At 37.8% G+C, this 19,362-nt stretch overlaps 1 protein-coding gene across 5 annotated transcripts in view; it reads right to left on the bottom strand.

The window, feature by feature from the left end:
• Nucleotides 1-19,362, bottom strand: part of LOC139940461 (uncharacterized) — a 50,936-nt gene that overhangs the window by 31,041 nt on the left and 533 nt on the right. For all 5 annotated transcript variants that reach the window (XR_011786449.1, XM_071936726.1, XM_071936728.1 and 2 more), the window contains exon 2: nt 6,529-6,601. Coding sequence is in view for 4 of the 5 variants with exons in the window: in XM_071936726.1 (XP_071792827.1) it covers nt 6,529-6,601 (73 nt within the window). In the remaining variant the exon portion in view is untranslated. The remainder of the gene's footprint in view (nt 1-6,528; nt 6,602-19,362) is intronic.

Here is a 19,362-nt window from a genome sequence, read left to right as displayed (position 1 = left end):
AATTTGAAGCTTAATGTATGATCAGCAATTATGTTGTTTTTTACCCTGAGCGCAATTTAATACAGTTGCTTAGAAAAGCAGAAAATATTTCTAAATAATTTTCTGCTGAATAAGGTACAAGTCATAAATTAAACACATGTCATGGTAGCTTGGCTCATAACCATATTCTAGTCTCCTTTTTTTTGGTGCTAAGCCATACTTTTTGGTTTTAAAGCAGCTCTATGAAATTGGGCCTTGATACTGATGTGTGATATTGATATGAACCTATGTGACCCCCCACAATGTCGAATACATTAGGAGACCGAGCATTTTTAAACATTTCCAGGTGTCAAAAAATGCATTGAGCATATGGAGAGGTCAGCAAAAGGTAAGCCATGGCGTCAAATTGCCAACTCACTCTTGAACCTTTAGGGGGGAAATGTGTTTGCATTTCAAGAGAAAATTCATTAAACCAAAGTTAATCATTAAACTCAAGTCCCCGGAGTGTACATACGTAATTTCCATCAGGGTGTGTCTGTTGACAACATCATTCCTGAAATAAACAATGTTTACAAACCTGAAGCTCTTGGCTTCAGTAAACAATGTTTAACAACCAGACTGTTAAAACCAAAGAGACCTAGTATTTTATCTACATGTACATACATGTCTCAATGTGGTTATAATATCCACTCTCTTTCAGATATGAAGATTTTTCATGGAGGACTTTTTGTATGCAAAGAATTGGGCAAAGGAGGTCATGACCTCTGTGTGGTTGAGGCCTGGCCCAATGTCATAGAGCTGCTTTAGCAGAAACTATTGCTTAACAATTGTCTGCTAAGCAGAAATGAGCAGGATACCAGTCTCAAACTGTTCATGTGACCTGGGACCAATTTCATGGCCCTACTTACCGTAAGCAAAGAATTGACGCTTGCGAAAGCAGGGAATTTTGTGCTTACGTCAAGTGTATTTCAAGAGTTATCTGGGAATTGTGGATTTGCTTTTCACTTCATCAGCTGGCTAGGGTACATATTTAATTACACACATCTCTGCAATTTTTAAAAGAAATTGCAATTTCTCATTTTGAAAATTGTTGGTTCAACATCAGTGCAAGAATTGGAGGGTTGTTTTAACTCTACGCCTAGGGGCCTTAACAAGTTAAACTTTAAAGTAATTCATGATGTAACATATGTAACATACCCATTATAAAACTAGTTTATTGAAAAGGCATGAGTCACATTGAGTGTTTAGTGTCACCATGGTTACAATACTATTAAAACTTAATGCACGAGGATAGATGTCATTTGAATGACTCAAAGTCAAAAGCTCTTCTTGACTTACAAGTACCAGGAAGGCATATTTCTGTCTTCCTTCTGCTCATGGCCAAACTCAGAGAGTGACAGATTTTGATGTAGAAATGGAGAAGAACTGGGCATTGAAGCTTCTTTAAAGGGACTTATAAATAATGTTTATAATATGTAAAATACTATACAGCGTTTTGAGATTTTTTTTATGTAAGACGCTATATTAAAAAAAATTTATTATTTATTATATTATTATTATAATACATTAAAGAGACATGTTTCCTTGGATTGGGCGAGTTGGTCTTTGAAAAGCGTTTGAAAACCATTTGTGATAAAATACATTAGAAAGATGTTTTAAAAGTAGCGTTTAATGATCCACGCAATAATGCCTCGAAATTGCGTGGTTTTCCTTAAACGTCGTGAAATAACATAATAATAATAATAATAATAATAACAATAATAACCCGTTTTTATATAGTGCTTTTCACACCCGGAGGGCGTCCCAAAGCGCTTCACATTATTACCCCTAGTCACTGGGCCTTAAATCACTCCTTAAACCATCTCAACTCCCTGGTGGGAGTATGCAGCCTGTGCAACACTAATATGCGCTACTCGGCTAAATCAATCACAAGAACCATCTCTGCCCTCACAGGTACCCAATTACCCCTGGGTGGAGAGAAGCAAATATAGTTAAGTGTCTTGCTCAGAGACACAAGTGTCACGACCGGGATTCGAACCCACACTCTGCTGAACATAACGCCAGAGCTTGAATTCGGTGCTCTTATCCACTCGGCCACAACACCCCATTTGGTGGAGTCAATTTTTTGACTCCATAAATTTATTATGTATACTTGTAGATACATTACATCATCCTTCCCTGCACTTCCTTCAGTCTGTGTATTATACATGACCCCAGAATATAAACAAATCACCCAGTGCCAGGTCGCTGCTCTCTATGCCAGTAATGATATTAGCATCAAATGATGAGCTTGCTTTATTGATGACAGCTGTTGAAGACTGTCTGACCTTTGACATGAGACAGTTGAAGAATGCTTTAGAGATACTGGTTAGTAGGAGGATGGGGATGAGGCAGACATAATACAGACTCTATGCCTGAGGAATCCATGCTCTATGATACAAACAGTGCAAAGTACATCAGGTATATTTATGTATCATTAGAGCATGGAGCTAGGTCTACATGCACTGTTATAGCTCAAAATTCTCACATGACCATTGGCCCGAGGCTAGATATTTCAGTGCAGAGCTAGTAAACTCATGACTGGACAAGTCTTGTGGTATTGTGTTGCTCAATTGAATAAACAGTAACAAACCAATGCCTTGAGTCTGATAGATATCTATTAATTATGTTGAGCATCGAAGAACAATCAAGTTCTAAATCTGAGGTCTTGAAATCAAATTTGTGGAAAATTACTTCTTTCTCGAAAACTAAGGCACTTCAGAGGGAGCCGTTTCTCACAATGTTTATACCATCAACCTCTCCCCATTACCCGTCACCAAGAAAGGTTTTATGCTAATAAATATTTTGAGTAATTACCAATAGTGTCCACTGCCTTTAAGGAGCTCTATGAAATTGGGCCCAGGTACTAAAATCTGTTACATTACTAAACCATCCTGTGAGTCCACATGCACAGGTTTATGGAAGCCTCCTGACCGCTGACACCATTTTTAGGTTGCAAAATATTTCAGAATGCAATGGCCTTCTGTTTTGCATTGTTCTTTGAGTCCTTGGCACGTCATGCAGAGATACATGCAGAACACAGCATCTGCATAGTATGACCTTGCTTCAGTGTGTGCGCAATACCACCAGACAACCATTGTGTATATACCCCTTCGGTAATTGTCAAAAACCAAAATTCTCCTTTGGTGTCTCCCAAGTAGGCCTAATGCATACAAAAAAGTTAGTGATCTAAAGTGACCTAAAAAGTTGAAGGGATACATGTTAATGTATGGCATATCAGCGCTGAGTAGAGAAGTGCACTGGACTCAAAATCTGGACTAAAAAAAGCTAAGCTATTTATGAGTGTGGATTTGAGTCCGGTCTTGACACTTGTGTCCATTTTTAAAAGCAAGACACTTAAAATTGCTTCATCTTTCGTATTGGACGTATATACAGACGTAGTAGATAGTATACAAATATTGTTGAGTGGCTCTGAATGGAATGGGAGGAATATTATCGCAAGGTAAAATTTGGACTGTTCCATTTCATGAGGCGAAGCCACTTTCTCTATGATATAACTGACATAGATCCTTGATGTATTTTAAAAGTATAACATTACAGCCAAAAATCATATAGCGCCGCTTAGAGGCAACAATGCACAAATTTAATAGCAATCGGATCACAACCTTTTGCACAGGTGCTCCTTTGTTTTAGCCGCGGCGCGGCGGCGCTGTACTGTTTAAAAACATTGGGAACAAGGATGATCCTAACTGTTAGATGGGAAATGCTTTTCCCTATGGGCGAATAGGTCTTTTTGATCGCCGGTGCGGATGGGAGTAATAGTGAATGTCACGTGAAGTAAGTTCCACCAATCAACAGACAAGGATCTGTATGTCAGTCATATAACGGTAAATAATGTGTAGAGTGCCAGCATGTTAATCTGGAGGTCACATTAAGGCACTGCTGCAAGCAAACTTCCAATCACTTAACAGTCCGAGGGTAGGCAACAATTCACCATGATGAAAAGTCCCAAGAAGTGCCCCAGACTATTTAAGCTGCATGGGCCTTCCTGCGTTGAGTCATTGATACCAAAAATACCCAGTTTGAGAAGTGAAGACAGAGCGTACATTGCTGCCCATGAAGGAAGCCTGACAATTGTATTATAAAACCCTGGGTATAATGTAAGGTCAGTTTAGGTAATACTGCGCTGTATCTTTCTTAATCTTATCCTGAAGGCAAGGTTAAAATAAAGGAAACTCACATTGTGGGTACCATCAACCCAGGGTTTTGCCCAATGCACAAGCCACAAAGGCAGTATCACGCTTATAAAGTGAGAGTTGCTGGCCGATTCCCCCAAATAATTAGGGTTTTTGTTCAAAATAATATTATTGATCAATAAATTCTTTAAATATTCAGACAAATTCACACTTTAAAAAAGCATAAAATAAAATGCTCCAGATTAGAGTGTTTTAACCAAACACAAACATCAAGAAAGGACCATGATTCAGTTCAACAGTTGTGAGTTAAACAAACCAAAAAGAGAAAATTGTGCAGCATATCCCTTTCTAAATAAAAACACTTAGTTATACATGTTAAAGGCAGTGGTATTATTGGTAATTACTCAAAATAATTATCATCATAAAACCTTTCTTGATTACGAGTAACGGGGATAGGTTGATAGTATAAAACATTGTGAGAAACAGCTCCTGTTGAAGTAATGTAGTTTTCGAGAAAGAAGTAATTTTCCACGAATTTAACTTTGAGACCTCAAGTTTAGAATTTGAGGTCTCGAAATCAAGCTTCAGAAAGCACACAACTTCATGTGACAAGGATATTATTTTTTTCTTTCATTATTATCTCGCAACTTCGACGACCGAATGAGCTCAAATTTTCACAGGTTTGTTATTTTATGCATATATGTTGAGATACACCAACTGTGAAGACTAGTCTTTGACAATTACCAATAGTGTCCACTGTCTATAAACAAGTATGACCTTAGGATGACCCACCCAATTTTGTTCAACTTGCATTGTTAAGTAGCATACAGTGACATTTAGTTCATGGTAGGTGACCAGATTGGTGACCTGTCAAAATAGATGTGTACAGGCCTATAGTCACCGTTTTACTTGATGTACACAAGTATGATCTTTAGTTGACCCATCCAAATTGTATACTGTATAGTACATGTACATGTAGGCCTGTAATGACATTTAACTTGCTAATAAAAATGTGCCGCAAAGGCAACACAATGCACCTGTGCATGGTAAAGCCTAATTTAATTTCTAAGCAAGATTGTATTCTGAGTATTGGAGGACAGTGACTGAAGGAGTCAGTGACCCTTACACCATCAGTCTGAGACATCCCTGTATAAACCATGTGGCCTTAGTTTACAATAAGTGTGACCTTGTACCTTCTTTTGCTGTTCTGGCAGGCAAGATACTGCATAGATCATATGTTGACATTTTGTGTCACAATTTCCACATAAATCCAAGAGTTATGAAATTAAAAGCTGGACAAGTTTTGAGATGTGCCACCTTTTATCATCATCATGATCATATCAAAAGTTGATAAGAATTAGACAGTGCAATCTCCATAAAATACAAGATTTTATGTTTCTTTCCATTAGGCTATGTACAAATCGTGCCTGCAGGAAGTCCAGGCTCTACGGCTCTTTTGTAAACATGTGCTGTCACAGGTTACATCGTCTATACAGCCAAGCAATCCACCAGCCATTTGCACTAGTAGTAATGAAAGGGAAATATTTTACGTTATGCTGCCAGTCTGACTACTAGAGGCATCCATACAAAATGAGTTTTTGATCAGTTACAAAAAACGTGGACAATAGACCAGGAGGCTATGTATCTCTCAACATGAGATAATCACCGTTCAGATGACGATGCCACTAAACTAGAAATTTGATAGCTATGGCAAAAGTGCCATCCCTTACCTGCCTCGCATTTTAAATAGAGTCTTACGATACCATTATAATTACTTTTGGCTGTCCTTTCTCATGCTTTTGCTTTCCATCCTTTTGCTGTTGTTATTTCTGTGTGATCTCTCTTTTCTGATTTCCAAGTGTTCAACTTATGATAATAATTTGATATTGTTTTGAGAGGTTGGAATATGTTTTTGATTTGGCTTTCGTGCTTTTAATTTATTTGTTTAACCTTTGTTTTTTAAACATTGTAACTCAATACATTTGGCCTCTGGCCATGACTTTGAAATATTTTCAATAAAGTAATAAACCAACCAATAAATTGTCAATAAACAATACAATCTTTACACAAGCCCGAGGCCCATGCATCACCAGGCAATTTGTTTTTACAAGCACACCAACAATGCATTCAAAATGTACACTTCACTCGTTAGTGGAAGAAAAAAAATTAAAACTATCAAAGAAACTGCCTGAAACCGGTTGCTTGTTGAAGTGTCTTGCGTGACATGGCCCTTACAACATCTCCAAGGCATTAGCAGCATCAGAGTTCCACGCTGCTACTTGGGCCCAAGTTTTGTACCGTTTCTGACCCATCCCAAACCCACTGTCCTGTTTTTCTTTATTTCTTTACTTACATATTCTTTGACGTTTCTTGTCTTGACGGCTTTATAGGAAGCATAGGCTGGATACAGAGTCCCAAATATCAATCTGAAAATAAACACAACAGGAAATACAAATTTACCTTACAGTGAACTTCAGTCACAAGATAATCTCTCGGCCTTAAATGTTTAAGGAATACATTTAAATGTATGGCATACCATGGCTGAGTGGAAAAGAGCACTCGACTCAAACTCTGAACTAAAAAGCTATTATAGGCTGTTTAGTTTCTGATCAATACTGGGTATGAGTCCCGGTCTTGACACTTGTGTCCTTTTAAGGAAGACACTTAAATTGCTTCATCCTTCGATTAGATGTAGAGCCGTAGGTAGATAGAGTGCCGGCATGTTAATCTGGAGGTCAAAGGTTCAGATCCAGCTCCAGTCAGTTTTTATTTGTCCAACCCATAATTATCTTTAAAATCAGTGAGATTTGTCCAACCCATAATTATCTTTAAAATCAGTGAGCTTTCACTTTCAGATTAATAATAGTAATTATGATAATGTTGAATATTTCTAGTGCGCCATTTCTGTCAATGATGACACTCATGTCGCCAAAAAAAACCAAGAACTAACAGATGTATGAATAGATAGGTTTTTTAGATGTGATTTGAATTGGGAACAAGTATCTGCTTGTCTGTGTTGAAGTGGGATGCTGTGGGACGGTTAACCGTTTACAAAAGCACTACGCCCTATCTTTTTAGTACTTTATTTACCGTTTAACCGAAAACAAATCTCTTTTTTTTTTCATTTGTCACTTTATTTTTCTGTGTAATACAATAAAGCATGGTTGACGTGGCTCGACAAATCCAAACTGATAGAAACTAATCCTTTTTTTTTTCGCTTTTTCTGTTGTTGTTGATAACTACAAACCTTCTATCTTGTCTGTGAAAAAATAAAAAATGCAGATTTCAAGTGAACTTCCTCATCAATCATGACAGCGTCTGGATGTCATAGATTGGTCCGACGTATTATTTTATTTTAGTGTTCAGAGGAAACTGATTGCCTTTGAGGTGACCGTGGCATTCCAACAGCACATGTGTGTCGCAGCATAACAACACAGAACCGAAAGTGACATCTGCGTATCTCAAGTGATCAATAATAGATTAAAGGCTACACACAGAACAGACATCCACTTGAAATACCTTTCATCCTGCAAAAATGGAAACCCTTTTCATAAAGATTTCATGAACGAGGTCAAGGTTTTTTCCTTTTAAAGCCAGTGGACACTATTGGTAATTGTCAAAGACTAGGGTTCTCACTTGGTGTATCTCTACATATGCATAAAATAACAAAATTTTAGCGCGATCGGTCATTCGAGTTGCTAGATAACTATGAAAGAAAAAAAACACCCTTGTCACACGAAGTTGTGTGCTTTCAGATGCTTGATTTCGAGACCTCAAGTTCTAAACTTGAGGTCTCGAAATCAAATTCGTGGAAAATTACTTCTTTCTCCAAAACTACGTCACTTCGGAGGGAGCCGTTTCTCACAATGTCTAATACTATCAACCTCTCCCCATTACTCTTTACCAAGTAAGGTTTTATGCCAATAATTATTTTGAGTAGTTACCAATAGTGTCCACTGCCTTTAAATGTCTGTGATTTTCACTGTAGTACCGAGGTAGTCCCAACCTAAGCTAAAGCAATCATGTTTTCAGAAGATACAATAACCCCTTTTCACTCAGTAGCAAGGGTCCCTTCATTAAATTTAGCATTGTTGTGAAATTGCATTTTGTGTGAAAAAAACAATAGCATAGACTATCCAAGGTCCCGAGTGAAATCTTCTCAAATTTACAGTTCCTATTGACAGTTTCCCTAAATTTTCTGTTTAAAAAACGTAGAAGAAATTGAACAAAATGCCTTACATGCTTCATTTTTGAAACGGCACCAAGGCATTTTCTCCTTGGAAAAGGGCACCCTATGAGGAAATTGTAAAATTCTACTGGAGCATTTCAAGGGCACCAACGCAATTGCATGGAGGCAATCGCCTTTGTTGTCTCCATGAAGTATCAGGCCTGGCCATTATTTTTAACGTTGGAAAAGAGGTAAAAAACTTCATCTAAGAAAATAAAAACCTTGAACAATATTTCAGGAAGGTACACTTTGATACTCCGTCTGATTTTTGTAGAAAAAGAACGAAATGAAAAGTACAGCAGATAACATTCCTGCGAACCAAATCGCCATGTTTGTCTCCAATAATCAAAGACGTTTCACTACAATAGCCCAGCAGACTTTGCAGTAACATGAGCCCTCAGCTCAATATGTGAACAGTGAGAGAGATGGCGACATCATCGTCTCCCCCAATTTCTCCGCAAATATTAAACCTCTCGTCTTGTCTTTCGAGCGAGACTGAATTCACTTCTTTGGCGGCGCAATGCTCAACGGGTCAGACACTCCAATTCTACATTCATGCAGGCCTGATACTTCACAGAGGCAACAAAAGCGATTGCCTCCGTGCCCTCGAAATGCTCCAGTAGAAATTTACAATTTCCTCCTAGGGTGCCCTTTACCAAGGAGAAAATGCCTCGGTGCAGTTGCCCTTTCAAAAACGAAGCATCTTTTCATGACCTGGCTGTGCGTCAGGCTTAATATAAATCCACCTCAAGTGCAATTTCAAACACTTTTGTCCGTTTGACACTCAAATTATTATGCAAATTAAGTTCCTTCAATGGGATGAATGTATTTAGAAGGCAAGCCTTTTCAGTTTGCGACATCTTATTGTCCGATAATTCATGGTCACACTTTTTATTCAGTTAGTGTCTTTTGTAACCGGCGAGGCCATTTTTAACTCATTTCCCATGTATTCTTTATCATCAGGTTTTGGAGGTTTTATCACTAAAAGCTAATGGATTGCTCACTAATTTCAAGTGACACCCAAACAAAATGGCAGCCATTTTGTCTTTCTTTCTTTTCCAATTATTAGAATGAAATCAGTCTTTATAACAACAACAAATCCGAAGAAAAAAAATGTACTATGAAAATATTTTCTAGCCATCATGCAATTCAGAAGGTAAATCGTGAAGTTCTTTCCCTAATAACCATTCTTCAAAAGCAATTGGGGGCACCATGGGTGTTACCTCTTGGTCTCAAGCAATCCGTTTGCTAATTTATTCTTGCGCTTTTCACTATCCATCTCTACTTTTTTTTTTTCAAATCATTGTATTTTTCTTGAATATGGTGTACAGGGGTCGAAACTAAGGGTATTTCATGGCAGTCAGCAGGGCTAGTATCGCAGAATTTTTACTAGCCCTGGTGAGATTTAGGTAGCTCGAAAAAAAAAATACGTCTTGAGTAACGGTATAAAATATTTAATTTCACAATACCATCAGCACAGTTCATTATTGTTTGTGATGTTAATTTTTTCATTATTTTTCCACTAGCCCGCCGGGGTATCAAACTGGAAAAACGAGAATCCGGCTGTATATCTGGTAGTCCCAGGCTAGTGGCAATTTCAACCCATGCTGTAACTAGTACATGTAACATAAGTATTGGTTCAAGTCATTGTTTATTCTGTGTGCTTATTCCCATCATTCAATGAATGACGTACGAGGCAGTTACCATGGCGATGTTCATGACAACACCATTAACAGACTATTTATTTTGTATCATGAATCCCACATAGATTGCAATTGATAAATGTACATTCACAAACTGCTGATGTACAGTACGTAATAGATCAGTAACATGCGTAAATCATTAGAGAAGCCAGGTTCTCAAAAAGATTTTTTTTTTTTCCTCTTAAAGCCATTGGACACTTTCGGTAAACAGTATTGTCCAAAGGCCCACACTTCGTGTATCACAATTTATAAATGAAATAACAAACCTGTGAAAATTTAAGCTCAATCGGTCATCGGAGTCGGCAGAAAATAACGGGAAAACCCACCCTTGTTTCTGCACGTTTTGCCGTGTCATGACATGTGTTTAAAATAAATCTGTTAGTCTTGATATCGAGAATTGATATATTTTCACAATTTCTCAAAAAGTAAAGCATTTCATGGAATAATATTTCAAGAGAAGTCTTTCACCATTACCTTCTGTAAACCCTGTAAGCTATTTGTAATTCTGTGAACTTTTAATTTTTGTTCCGTTCAGAAAGTGTCCAATGGCTTTAAAGGCACAGGGGTCGATTTCACAAAGAGTTAGGACTATATCTCCTAAGTAAGGACTACTCCTAGGAGATATAAAAAATGCATGGCTAGTCCTAAGTTGGGACGAGTAACTCGTCTTAACTCTTGATAAGACTAGTTCTAACTCTTTGTAAAATCCACCCCTGGACACCTTTGGTAATGGACCCTTCCCATGAAATATGCTAATTACATTCACGCATGCGTACAGACCCTGCTGGTTGGCAAACGCCATAGAGTTGTGCACTAAGCAGACGCGCAATCGCGTCTGCGTCACGCACCTATTAGCCGTGTACAAAACAGCGCGATGTTCCCTCATTATGCCAACCAAAACCTTAGTGCGCACACGCTAAGTGCAATTTACATATTTCATGGGAAGGGTCTTTTGTCAAAGACCAGTATTCTCAGTGGCACATGTAAATGACAGATGACACAGGGTGGCCCAATTTGAAACAGGGTACATCCCTTTGGCTAACATTATGGCAAAGAGTTTCTCGATATTTACATAGGGGGGTATGAGTTGTTCATCAAATTTTGGTGTCTTTGTAACAAAAAGTGTACACATTATTCAAATCTAGCGACTAAATGAACCAAGACAGTTCAGTAAAACACATCATTTCGAACAAGTCTTAAAAACAATAACTGAACCACACAGACAACTTAAGTTATAACCACAATAAAAAAACACAAATTTGGGCCACACAAGTTATAGGTAATACAATTTCCTGTTAATTAAACTCAATTACGAAGCGGAAACCTAAAAACAATGATGCCGGATAAAGTGAAGGCAACACCCATCGACAGAGAGCTTAACTGCAGTCAACTACACACACTGGTCCAATTTGAGATTATCCACAGTTCAGAGTTTCTCGTTCCGTTTTATAAACATACATGTAGGGCAATCTGACTTACTACATTGTACGTGTTCTCATCCACCATGCCAATAGCATATGTAGCTACCTTAGGCAAGGAATGCCTAAATGGAAAACAGGAAAATGTTGAGGGTTCATCAATTGGGGTTCTTTTTTTCTTTGTTTTCTTTTTTCTTTTTTTTTTTCTTTTTTTTTTTTGGGGGGGGGGGGGTAGAAGCAAGTTATTGACAGAAGAAATGTGTATTTAGCTATTGTTTGCCAACAAATAGTTAATGGCCTAACGTTTCGACCCTAGCAGAGTCTTTCTCAAAGGCAACACAACAAACATGAACAGGTAACTACATGTACATTATAAGTAAGTGTAACATAGGCAGTGAAGGGGAAACACAAATAGAGAGATGGAGTCACCTTTGCTCACTTTTTTGCGATTTTATGGATGTTTTTGTTTATAATGCCTCCGACGAAGGTCCGATTTAGATTGAAAGCGAAGGCCATTATCCACTACTAGTTTTATATTAAAACTATTCTGGAAACTCTTGATGATTTTGAATATTATCTGGTTTCTTGATTAGTACTAAATCATATGTATTAAACCTTGACAGCTATTAAGTGTAATCCCTGTTCCCTGCACAAGATTGCTTCAACATTGCTCTGACATCTTTCAAACAGACGAGCATCCCCAACTGACGTTTTAGTCAACACTGTAACAAGTCCCTTCAGAGTGTCACAGAGGCTGTCCAGGTTTCATGGTTCATGTTCATGATCAGACCAAGTTTAAATTATTATCTGTTATTACAGCTTCCATCCTGGAGTAGTCGTTCCTGCGAAAGACTAGAGCCAAGGTGGGCAGGGCTGGATTTAATCATGGATAGTTCACCGTACAATCACTAGCTGGAGAGTGCAGTGGGTTAGTTAAATCAAAAATGGCCTTGCCCTCCCAAATATGAAATTCCAGGCCTGTCAGGATTTTCCTCGATATTCGAACTTTACAGGCTCTTTTGTAAACATGTGATGTCATTGATTACAGTGTCTCAGGCCTGATACTTCACAGAGGCAACGAAGGGGATTTCCCGGCCCTATGCCCTCTTGTCATTTGCCTTGGTACCCTTGAAATGCTCTACAGTAGAAATTTTACAATTTTCTCATACTGTAGAGTGCCCTTTACCAAGGCCTGATACTTCACAGAGGCAACAAAGGGATTTCCCGGCCCTATGCCCTCTTGTCATTTGCCTTGGTACCCTTGAAATGCTCTACAGTAGAAATTTTACAATTTTCTCATACTGTAGAGTGCCCCTTACCAAGGAGCAAATGCCTTGGTGCCCTTGCCCTTTCAAAAACGAAGCAATCAGGCCTGTTGTCTTTACACTACAAACTACCATAAGAAAAATTTTAAGGTAGAGAAGAATGAGCGTGAGAAGATGCGACTTGTCCGTTGATGGAGAGTGACAGTTCACTGAATTACCTCAACTGTCTAATGGCCCTGTACAAAAGGAGAGCTTGTCAACATGACCTTTACAACATGCCCTGGAGGTAGCTCTACCTCCATGGTTTATGGATGCATCACACCAGGGTCATCTTTGTTTTATCTTCTCAGGTATGCCTCAAAACAAAACAGTACGAGAATGCTTCAAACCGATTGTTGAACTGAGGTTTCGGATTAAGTGGTATGACAAAGCAATTTGTTGCAAATTTTAAGACTTCTTGCCATTTCACATTAAATCATAAACCTCTGTCAAAAATTCACAGTAATTGCAGGGGAAATTTAAATTTCCATTGGAACATTTCAAACGGCACCAAGATTAGACTAAGAAGGGGCATGAAGACAATAATTGCTTTTGTTGCCTATTCTGTCATATTTGTGTTGAAACTACATGTATGTTGAAAATTCCCTTAAATTCAAATCTGTAATAAGATAAACACAGCTTGAACCAACCTGCAGCTTACTGTATCTACTGTTAACCTTTTCAATGTAAAGTAGAAATTGGCTTCTGTAAAATGTTTTCTTTTGTATTTTTGTAGATCTTTGTATTATTCAGTGCTGTTGCCCTGATTTTAAAAATGTCTGCTGGACAAAATTATCATCGCGCTTTATCATCTAATGTAAATATGAACATGTCCGAATTGGCGGTTACAATAGATGGCTAGATCGCCCCCATCATCATGGGTACAGCCTAGGAGTTGAACTTCGAAGTGTTACTGCAAGAGAAAGCAACTTTTCACAAGTTATTCATTGACCAGTTAGAGAAATTACGTTTTTTGTTTCTAAGGCAAGACAAGCAAAGTGGACAAGCGAAATGGAGGTTTTTTTTATTTATTATAATTCCAGCCAGCATTTGTAACAAGTCAACAATGCAAACCACTACAGGATGCTACATGTTGCCTCAGCTTGTTCAAATTCCAAAGTCCACTTTCTGACACCAAGGTGCTGTTGAGTTTTATTTGAAGTGCAAATTTATATTTTCTGGAGAAGGAAAGTTTATTTTGTACCACCTTGATGAGACAACCTCCACCATACACTCGCAAACCAAGCACATCACAGACATTCATCTTTGAGCTTTTTCTCTCAATTTAAAATGAAAACAATAGGTGCATTCGATTAGCTTCCCCAGGTCGACGTCATTTCAGGGGCTCACCCGGGTCAGCCCCCAGTGCCCTGCTTGTGGAGTGGGTCACTTGGGGTCACTTGGGGCTGGCCCAAGGTGCATGACGTCACCACGAGAGGGTGAGCGATCATTCTATTTGTTTTTATCAGGGTCTCACTGGAATGAGCACCGCGGGGTGACTTGGGGAAGCCTTGAAACAAAACACAAGCCTGAGCTTACTGCCAGCCCAATGCTAAAATTAATGGACTCATTTGTAGTTTAGTGGATATTTCAAGTGCATTAGACAGTGCCAGTTGACGAAAAATTCATAAAGAATCAGCTTGATACTTCACAGAGCCAAGGAAGGCGACTGCCTCCCCTCCATGCCCTTTGGTCATTGCCATGGTGCCCTTGCAATGCTCCAGTAGAAACTTTCAATTTCCCTTTACCAAGGAGAAAGTGCCTTGGTGCCCTTGCCTTTTCAAAAACAAATCATACAGGCCTGAAAATCTACTACACATCTTGATCATTTCCTTCCAACGGAAAGAATAGTTTGTCACAGAACGTTCACTAAAATGTTGTGTCTCCTTCACAATCCCTAAAACTGAACGCCCCGAAAACAGACCTCAGGCTCTAGTTACATTTTAAGGATTAAGCATAGTGTGTAGTAGGCCCTACAATAGCTATTTTTGTTTAGCACTAATGGACTAAACCATTGCACTTTTTTGGTTTTATTAATAATAATAATTTATTTATTCAGAACCCCTATATATAGCACAAATTCTATTATAATTTTTTTCAAATGCGCTGAACAATTCAGCTTGCTTTTTACAGAACTGAAAATGCCAATGCACTGCCCTACCCTTTTTTTTTTACAGAAGGCAAACCCAAAATGGTATTGTTAATAACAATGTACAATGTAATAACATTGACCTACACTGAACTAAGGATAGCTTGGAGTGTGACTACAAAACCACAACACAGACACACAATTGCCCACTCGTTTCCACCACACACTTCCAACCACATTATATTCAACAGGAAAAGTTTGGACTCACTCAACCAGATAGTGTATTTAAGGGTTTTGATACCTTTTGTAGATCAAGTGTTTGGCCATGACATGAGTCCCTACTCACTGCGAATGAATAATGTAATTTTCCTGTGGAAGTTTCAGTTTCATTAGTTGTCAAGTTTTTAAGAAAAAGGTGAAAATCACAGAGAAATTGTTTCATATTTAGTTTGACTGTGTAATACCCAAATTGTAAAGGCAGTGGACACTATTGGTAATTGTCAAAGACTAGCCTTCACAGTTGGTGTATCTCAACATGCATAAAAAACTAACATGTGAAAATCTGAGCTCAATCGGTAATCGAAGTTGCAAGACAATAAATGAATGAAAAATAAGCCTTGTCGCACGAAGTTGTGTGCGTTTAGATGGTTGCTTTTGAGACCTCAAGTTCTAAATCTGAGGTCTCGAAATCCAATTCGTGGAAAATTACTTCTTTCTCGAAAACTATGGCACTTCAGAGGGAGCCGTTTCTCACAATGTTTTATACTATCAACCTCTCCCCATTACTCACTACCAAGTAAGGTTTTATGCTTATAATTATTTTTAGTAATTACCAATAGTGTCCACTGCCTTTAAGTACATTCTGTATGACGGTTAACAAGACACTTATTGCAGTCAAGCCACACATAGTATCTGATATCCAATCAAAGACCCAAGTTTGAGGGTGGCATATTAATGTCAGTAAATCAAATGATCAAATAAACATACAATGCAAGGCTGAGACCACAGGTCCATACATGTTGAGCTAAGAGCTCAATTTCACCCGACTTTCTCCCACTTTTTTTTTTTTTTCTCCCACTTGGTTTTTTTTCTTCTTTTAAACTGCGGGGAGAATTCTGGACCCAAATGTTTTGATGTTTGGCCAGAGCATGCTGAATTGAAACAAGGTCTTATCAATGTTTCAAAAAAAAATTGCATTTATCTTGTTTCAAAAGCATTTTTTTGTGCAGTCTGGAGCTTTTGTTTTCTCTTGATTATTTTGTGACAAATAAAATATTATATATAGTAATTTTTTTGTATTTTTTTTTCACGTAACGGCTGAAATTTGCCTGTCGTCATGAAAAAAGCACATAATATTGGCCTGCTGCTAGCATAGATTACAGAGAGCCCTCCACCCCCCAAAAAGGCTGATCTGTGCTCCCGAGTTCTGAACTGCTGTAAAGCATGGTGGTTACAACCCTATTTTCGACATCCCTAGATGCATGACACCCCTAAGTTCTGACACCGGTCAGTGTATTTTCCTAACCCTAGCCTTAAACCCTAGCGTGTAGCCTAAATCATTGATCAGGTGTTTTCGGAACAGGGGTGTCGGAACAGGGGTGTCGGAACATAGAGGTGTCCGACAATAGGGGTGCCGAACATAGGGGTTTCGGAACATAGAAGTGTCGGAACATAGGGGTGTCGGAATATATAGCAGTCACCAGCATGGTACATGTATGTAATATTGACACCTCATCTTAACACAAATCTTCGTGCTTTGTGAAATCGAGCCTGGCAGAATCCCAGAATACACTTTTTCAAATAGACAACAAAAATTGTTTTCTTTGCTAACTTTAACAATCTGTGCATATAATCCATCCTGTGGTGTGGTGCGGTATCCAGTGTAATAGAAACTTACAAAAAATTGCTAAAAGAATAACATTAGACCATTAGACCATCGTTGGACTTAATTCAGTTGAGGACCATTCTCTGGTATTTTAAACTTAAAGCCATTATACACTTTCGGTACAGAAAAAGAAAAAAAAAGTTCACAGATTTACAAATCATTTACAGGGTTTACAGAAGGTAATGGTGAAAGACTTCTCTTGAAATATTATTCAATGAAATGCTTTACTTTTTGAGAAAACATTTAAACAATAACAATTCTCGATAGCGAGAATTACGGATCTATTTAAAACACATGTCATAGCACGGCGAAACGTGCGGAAACAAGAGTGGGTTTTCCCGTTATTTTCTCCTGACTCCGATGACCGATTGAGCTTAATTTTCACAGGTTTGTTATTTTATATATAAGTTTTGATACACGAAGTGTGGGACTTGGACAATACTGTTTACCGAAAGTGTATATTGGCTTTTTTTTTTTAAAGGTTGATGGTCACATGAGGTTTCTATACCCATCTAAAAATTACTGATACTGATCAGCCTTTCAGTGAGTAATTCAATGCTAATGAGCTTGTTTGATCAAAAGGTGAAATTCATCCACATCAGTAGGAAACAATCACAGGTGTGATTTGTTGAGCATCTGTTGTTACTGTTTGATGAATGGGTCAAGGATAATGTAAAACCAGTCCAAATCAGACAGGTCTGAATTCTACGATGTATAATAATGACAGTGTGTGTGTCCACCAATTGTCTAATGACACAGGTAGTAACTAGGCCCCTCTGTAAACAAAAACAGGTATAAATACCGGACAAGAATGGACAAGAATGTCTATCACGTCCTGTTTCTTGTCAATGAGTCACATTTGCTGATTGGACACTGTAATTGTCATTAAATAACAAAACAGTTTCAGGTTAAAACTGACACCCAGTAAGATTAAGAACAGCTGGAAATGAAAAAGAGTCACTTAGCATTCAACAAGTTTGTAATAATTTGTTCTTTTTTGAAACAGTTTGTCTTACTCAATGAGGTTTCAAAATGGTCCTGTTTGGTTCAAATAAGTTCGTCCTAAGAGATCTAGTTTGTGCAATGTTAAATTCTTAAACTTTTATCAATAAAGTTGATGCGCCAACAACAGTCAACCATGTTTTGTGGGCTATAAAATAAAAATTCTTTTAATATTATACACGGTTAAATTCCGAGCACAAAACTCTCACTTTTCCATGTTTAAATATCAACATGGTACAAAAATAGTATCATTTTCACACTGCTTGGTTTTATTTTAAGAATTCGATTGATTGATCCAACAAAATAGAAAAAAAATACCACATTCAATTCATGGAGAACGTAGACCCAGTAAACGCTGGGGCGCTGTACAGTCGTTTGACCAGTTCTGGATCACTTCTTGAATTCACATGGTTTTTTGTTGCAATCTCTTTGATATCTTAAACAAAAAAGTTTATCAGTTTACCTAAACATGTCATAAAACTCACCAAGTATTCACTGACAAAAAAAGATTAGTTCTTTTGAAGAGGCTTTGAGAAAAGTATCGTCACCTGTTTGACCAGTTCAGGATCAGTTGAATCTATTCTGAATCAGTAGAGTGCCCTTTATTGCAAACCCATACTCCCATTAATAAAACTGTCTCTCAAGGACACGACACATCAGAGGTGTGTTGGCATGGACTTGGACTTCCTTTCTTTAGTGAATGTCATGCAAGTGTCTTCAATAGCAGCGCAAAAACCCAGCGACAAAACCACAAAACAACAGCAAAGGCAAATGAAAAAGTGAAGCGAACCTAAAAAGCATTATTGACCCCTCCAAGCTTAATTTTCTCACAAAATAAAAAATCTACAAGAATTTGTTGAAGTAATGTTTCTCAAAATCAACTAAATAAACTTTCTACTGCAGTAGTATGATTTTACCAGACTTAGTAAGTTAGTGCGGCACCATTTGACGCAATGAGATGTTAAGTGATCCCGAACTGGTCAAGGGTAAGTTGCCCCCTCAAAGAAGATTTTGATAACTTTGCCTCCTCAAAGAAACAAGATGACTGCACAGTAATTACAGGAATGTTTTTTACACATTCTTATCATTTTACATAAATATTTTTTGCCCCGGCACTCCAATTCTAAAGGTAAGAAGTTTTAACAGTGTTTTTCAACCAACATTTTTCAACAAAAAAATGACAAATTTTGCAGACAACCTTCAGGAAAACGGCCATAATTTATTTGCTGATGATGTTTGGCACCTTATTTTGGGTTTGTTGGTTTAATGGATGTTAATCTTCACATTTATCAACAGAAATTGGTAATAATGAGAAATGATATAATTATTTGGTTATTGCAAAGTTGAAGTGATCCCGAACTGGTCAATGATCCCGAACTGGTCAAATGACTGTACTCTTTTTTAATTTTATTTTGACACCTGCTGCGATTGCAGAGATGTAAAACAAATTATTTTCAGAGAGTACAGTGCCCCATGTTTATTTATAAATATTGTGTCTGATCTGCTGGTGAAATAGTTGCTCTTTTTTATTACATAACATACACTTTCTACTCTTTCC

The sequence above is a fragment of the Asterias amurensis genome, chromosome 8 (genome assembly GCF_032118995.1).
Source record: "Asterias amurensis chromosome 8, ASM3211899v1".
Lineage (NCBI taxonomy): Eukaryota > Metazoa > Echinodermata > Asteroidea > Forcipulatida > Asteriidae > Asterias > Asterias amurensis.
The sequence above is the reverse complement of the archived record's forward strand: the minus strand, read 5'-3'. Positions and strand labels throughout refer to the sequence as shown.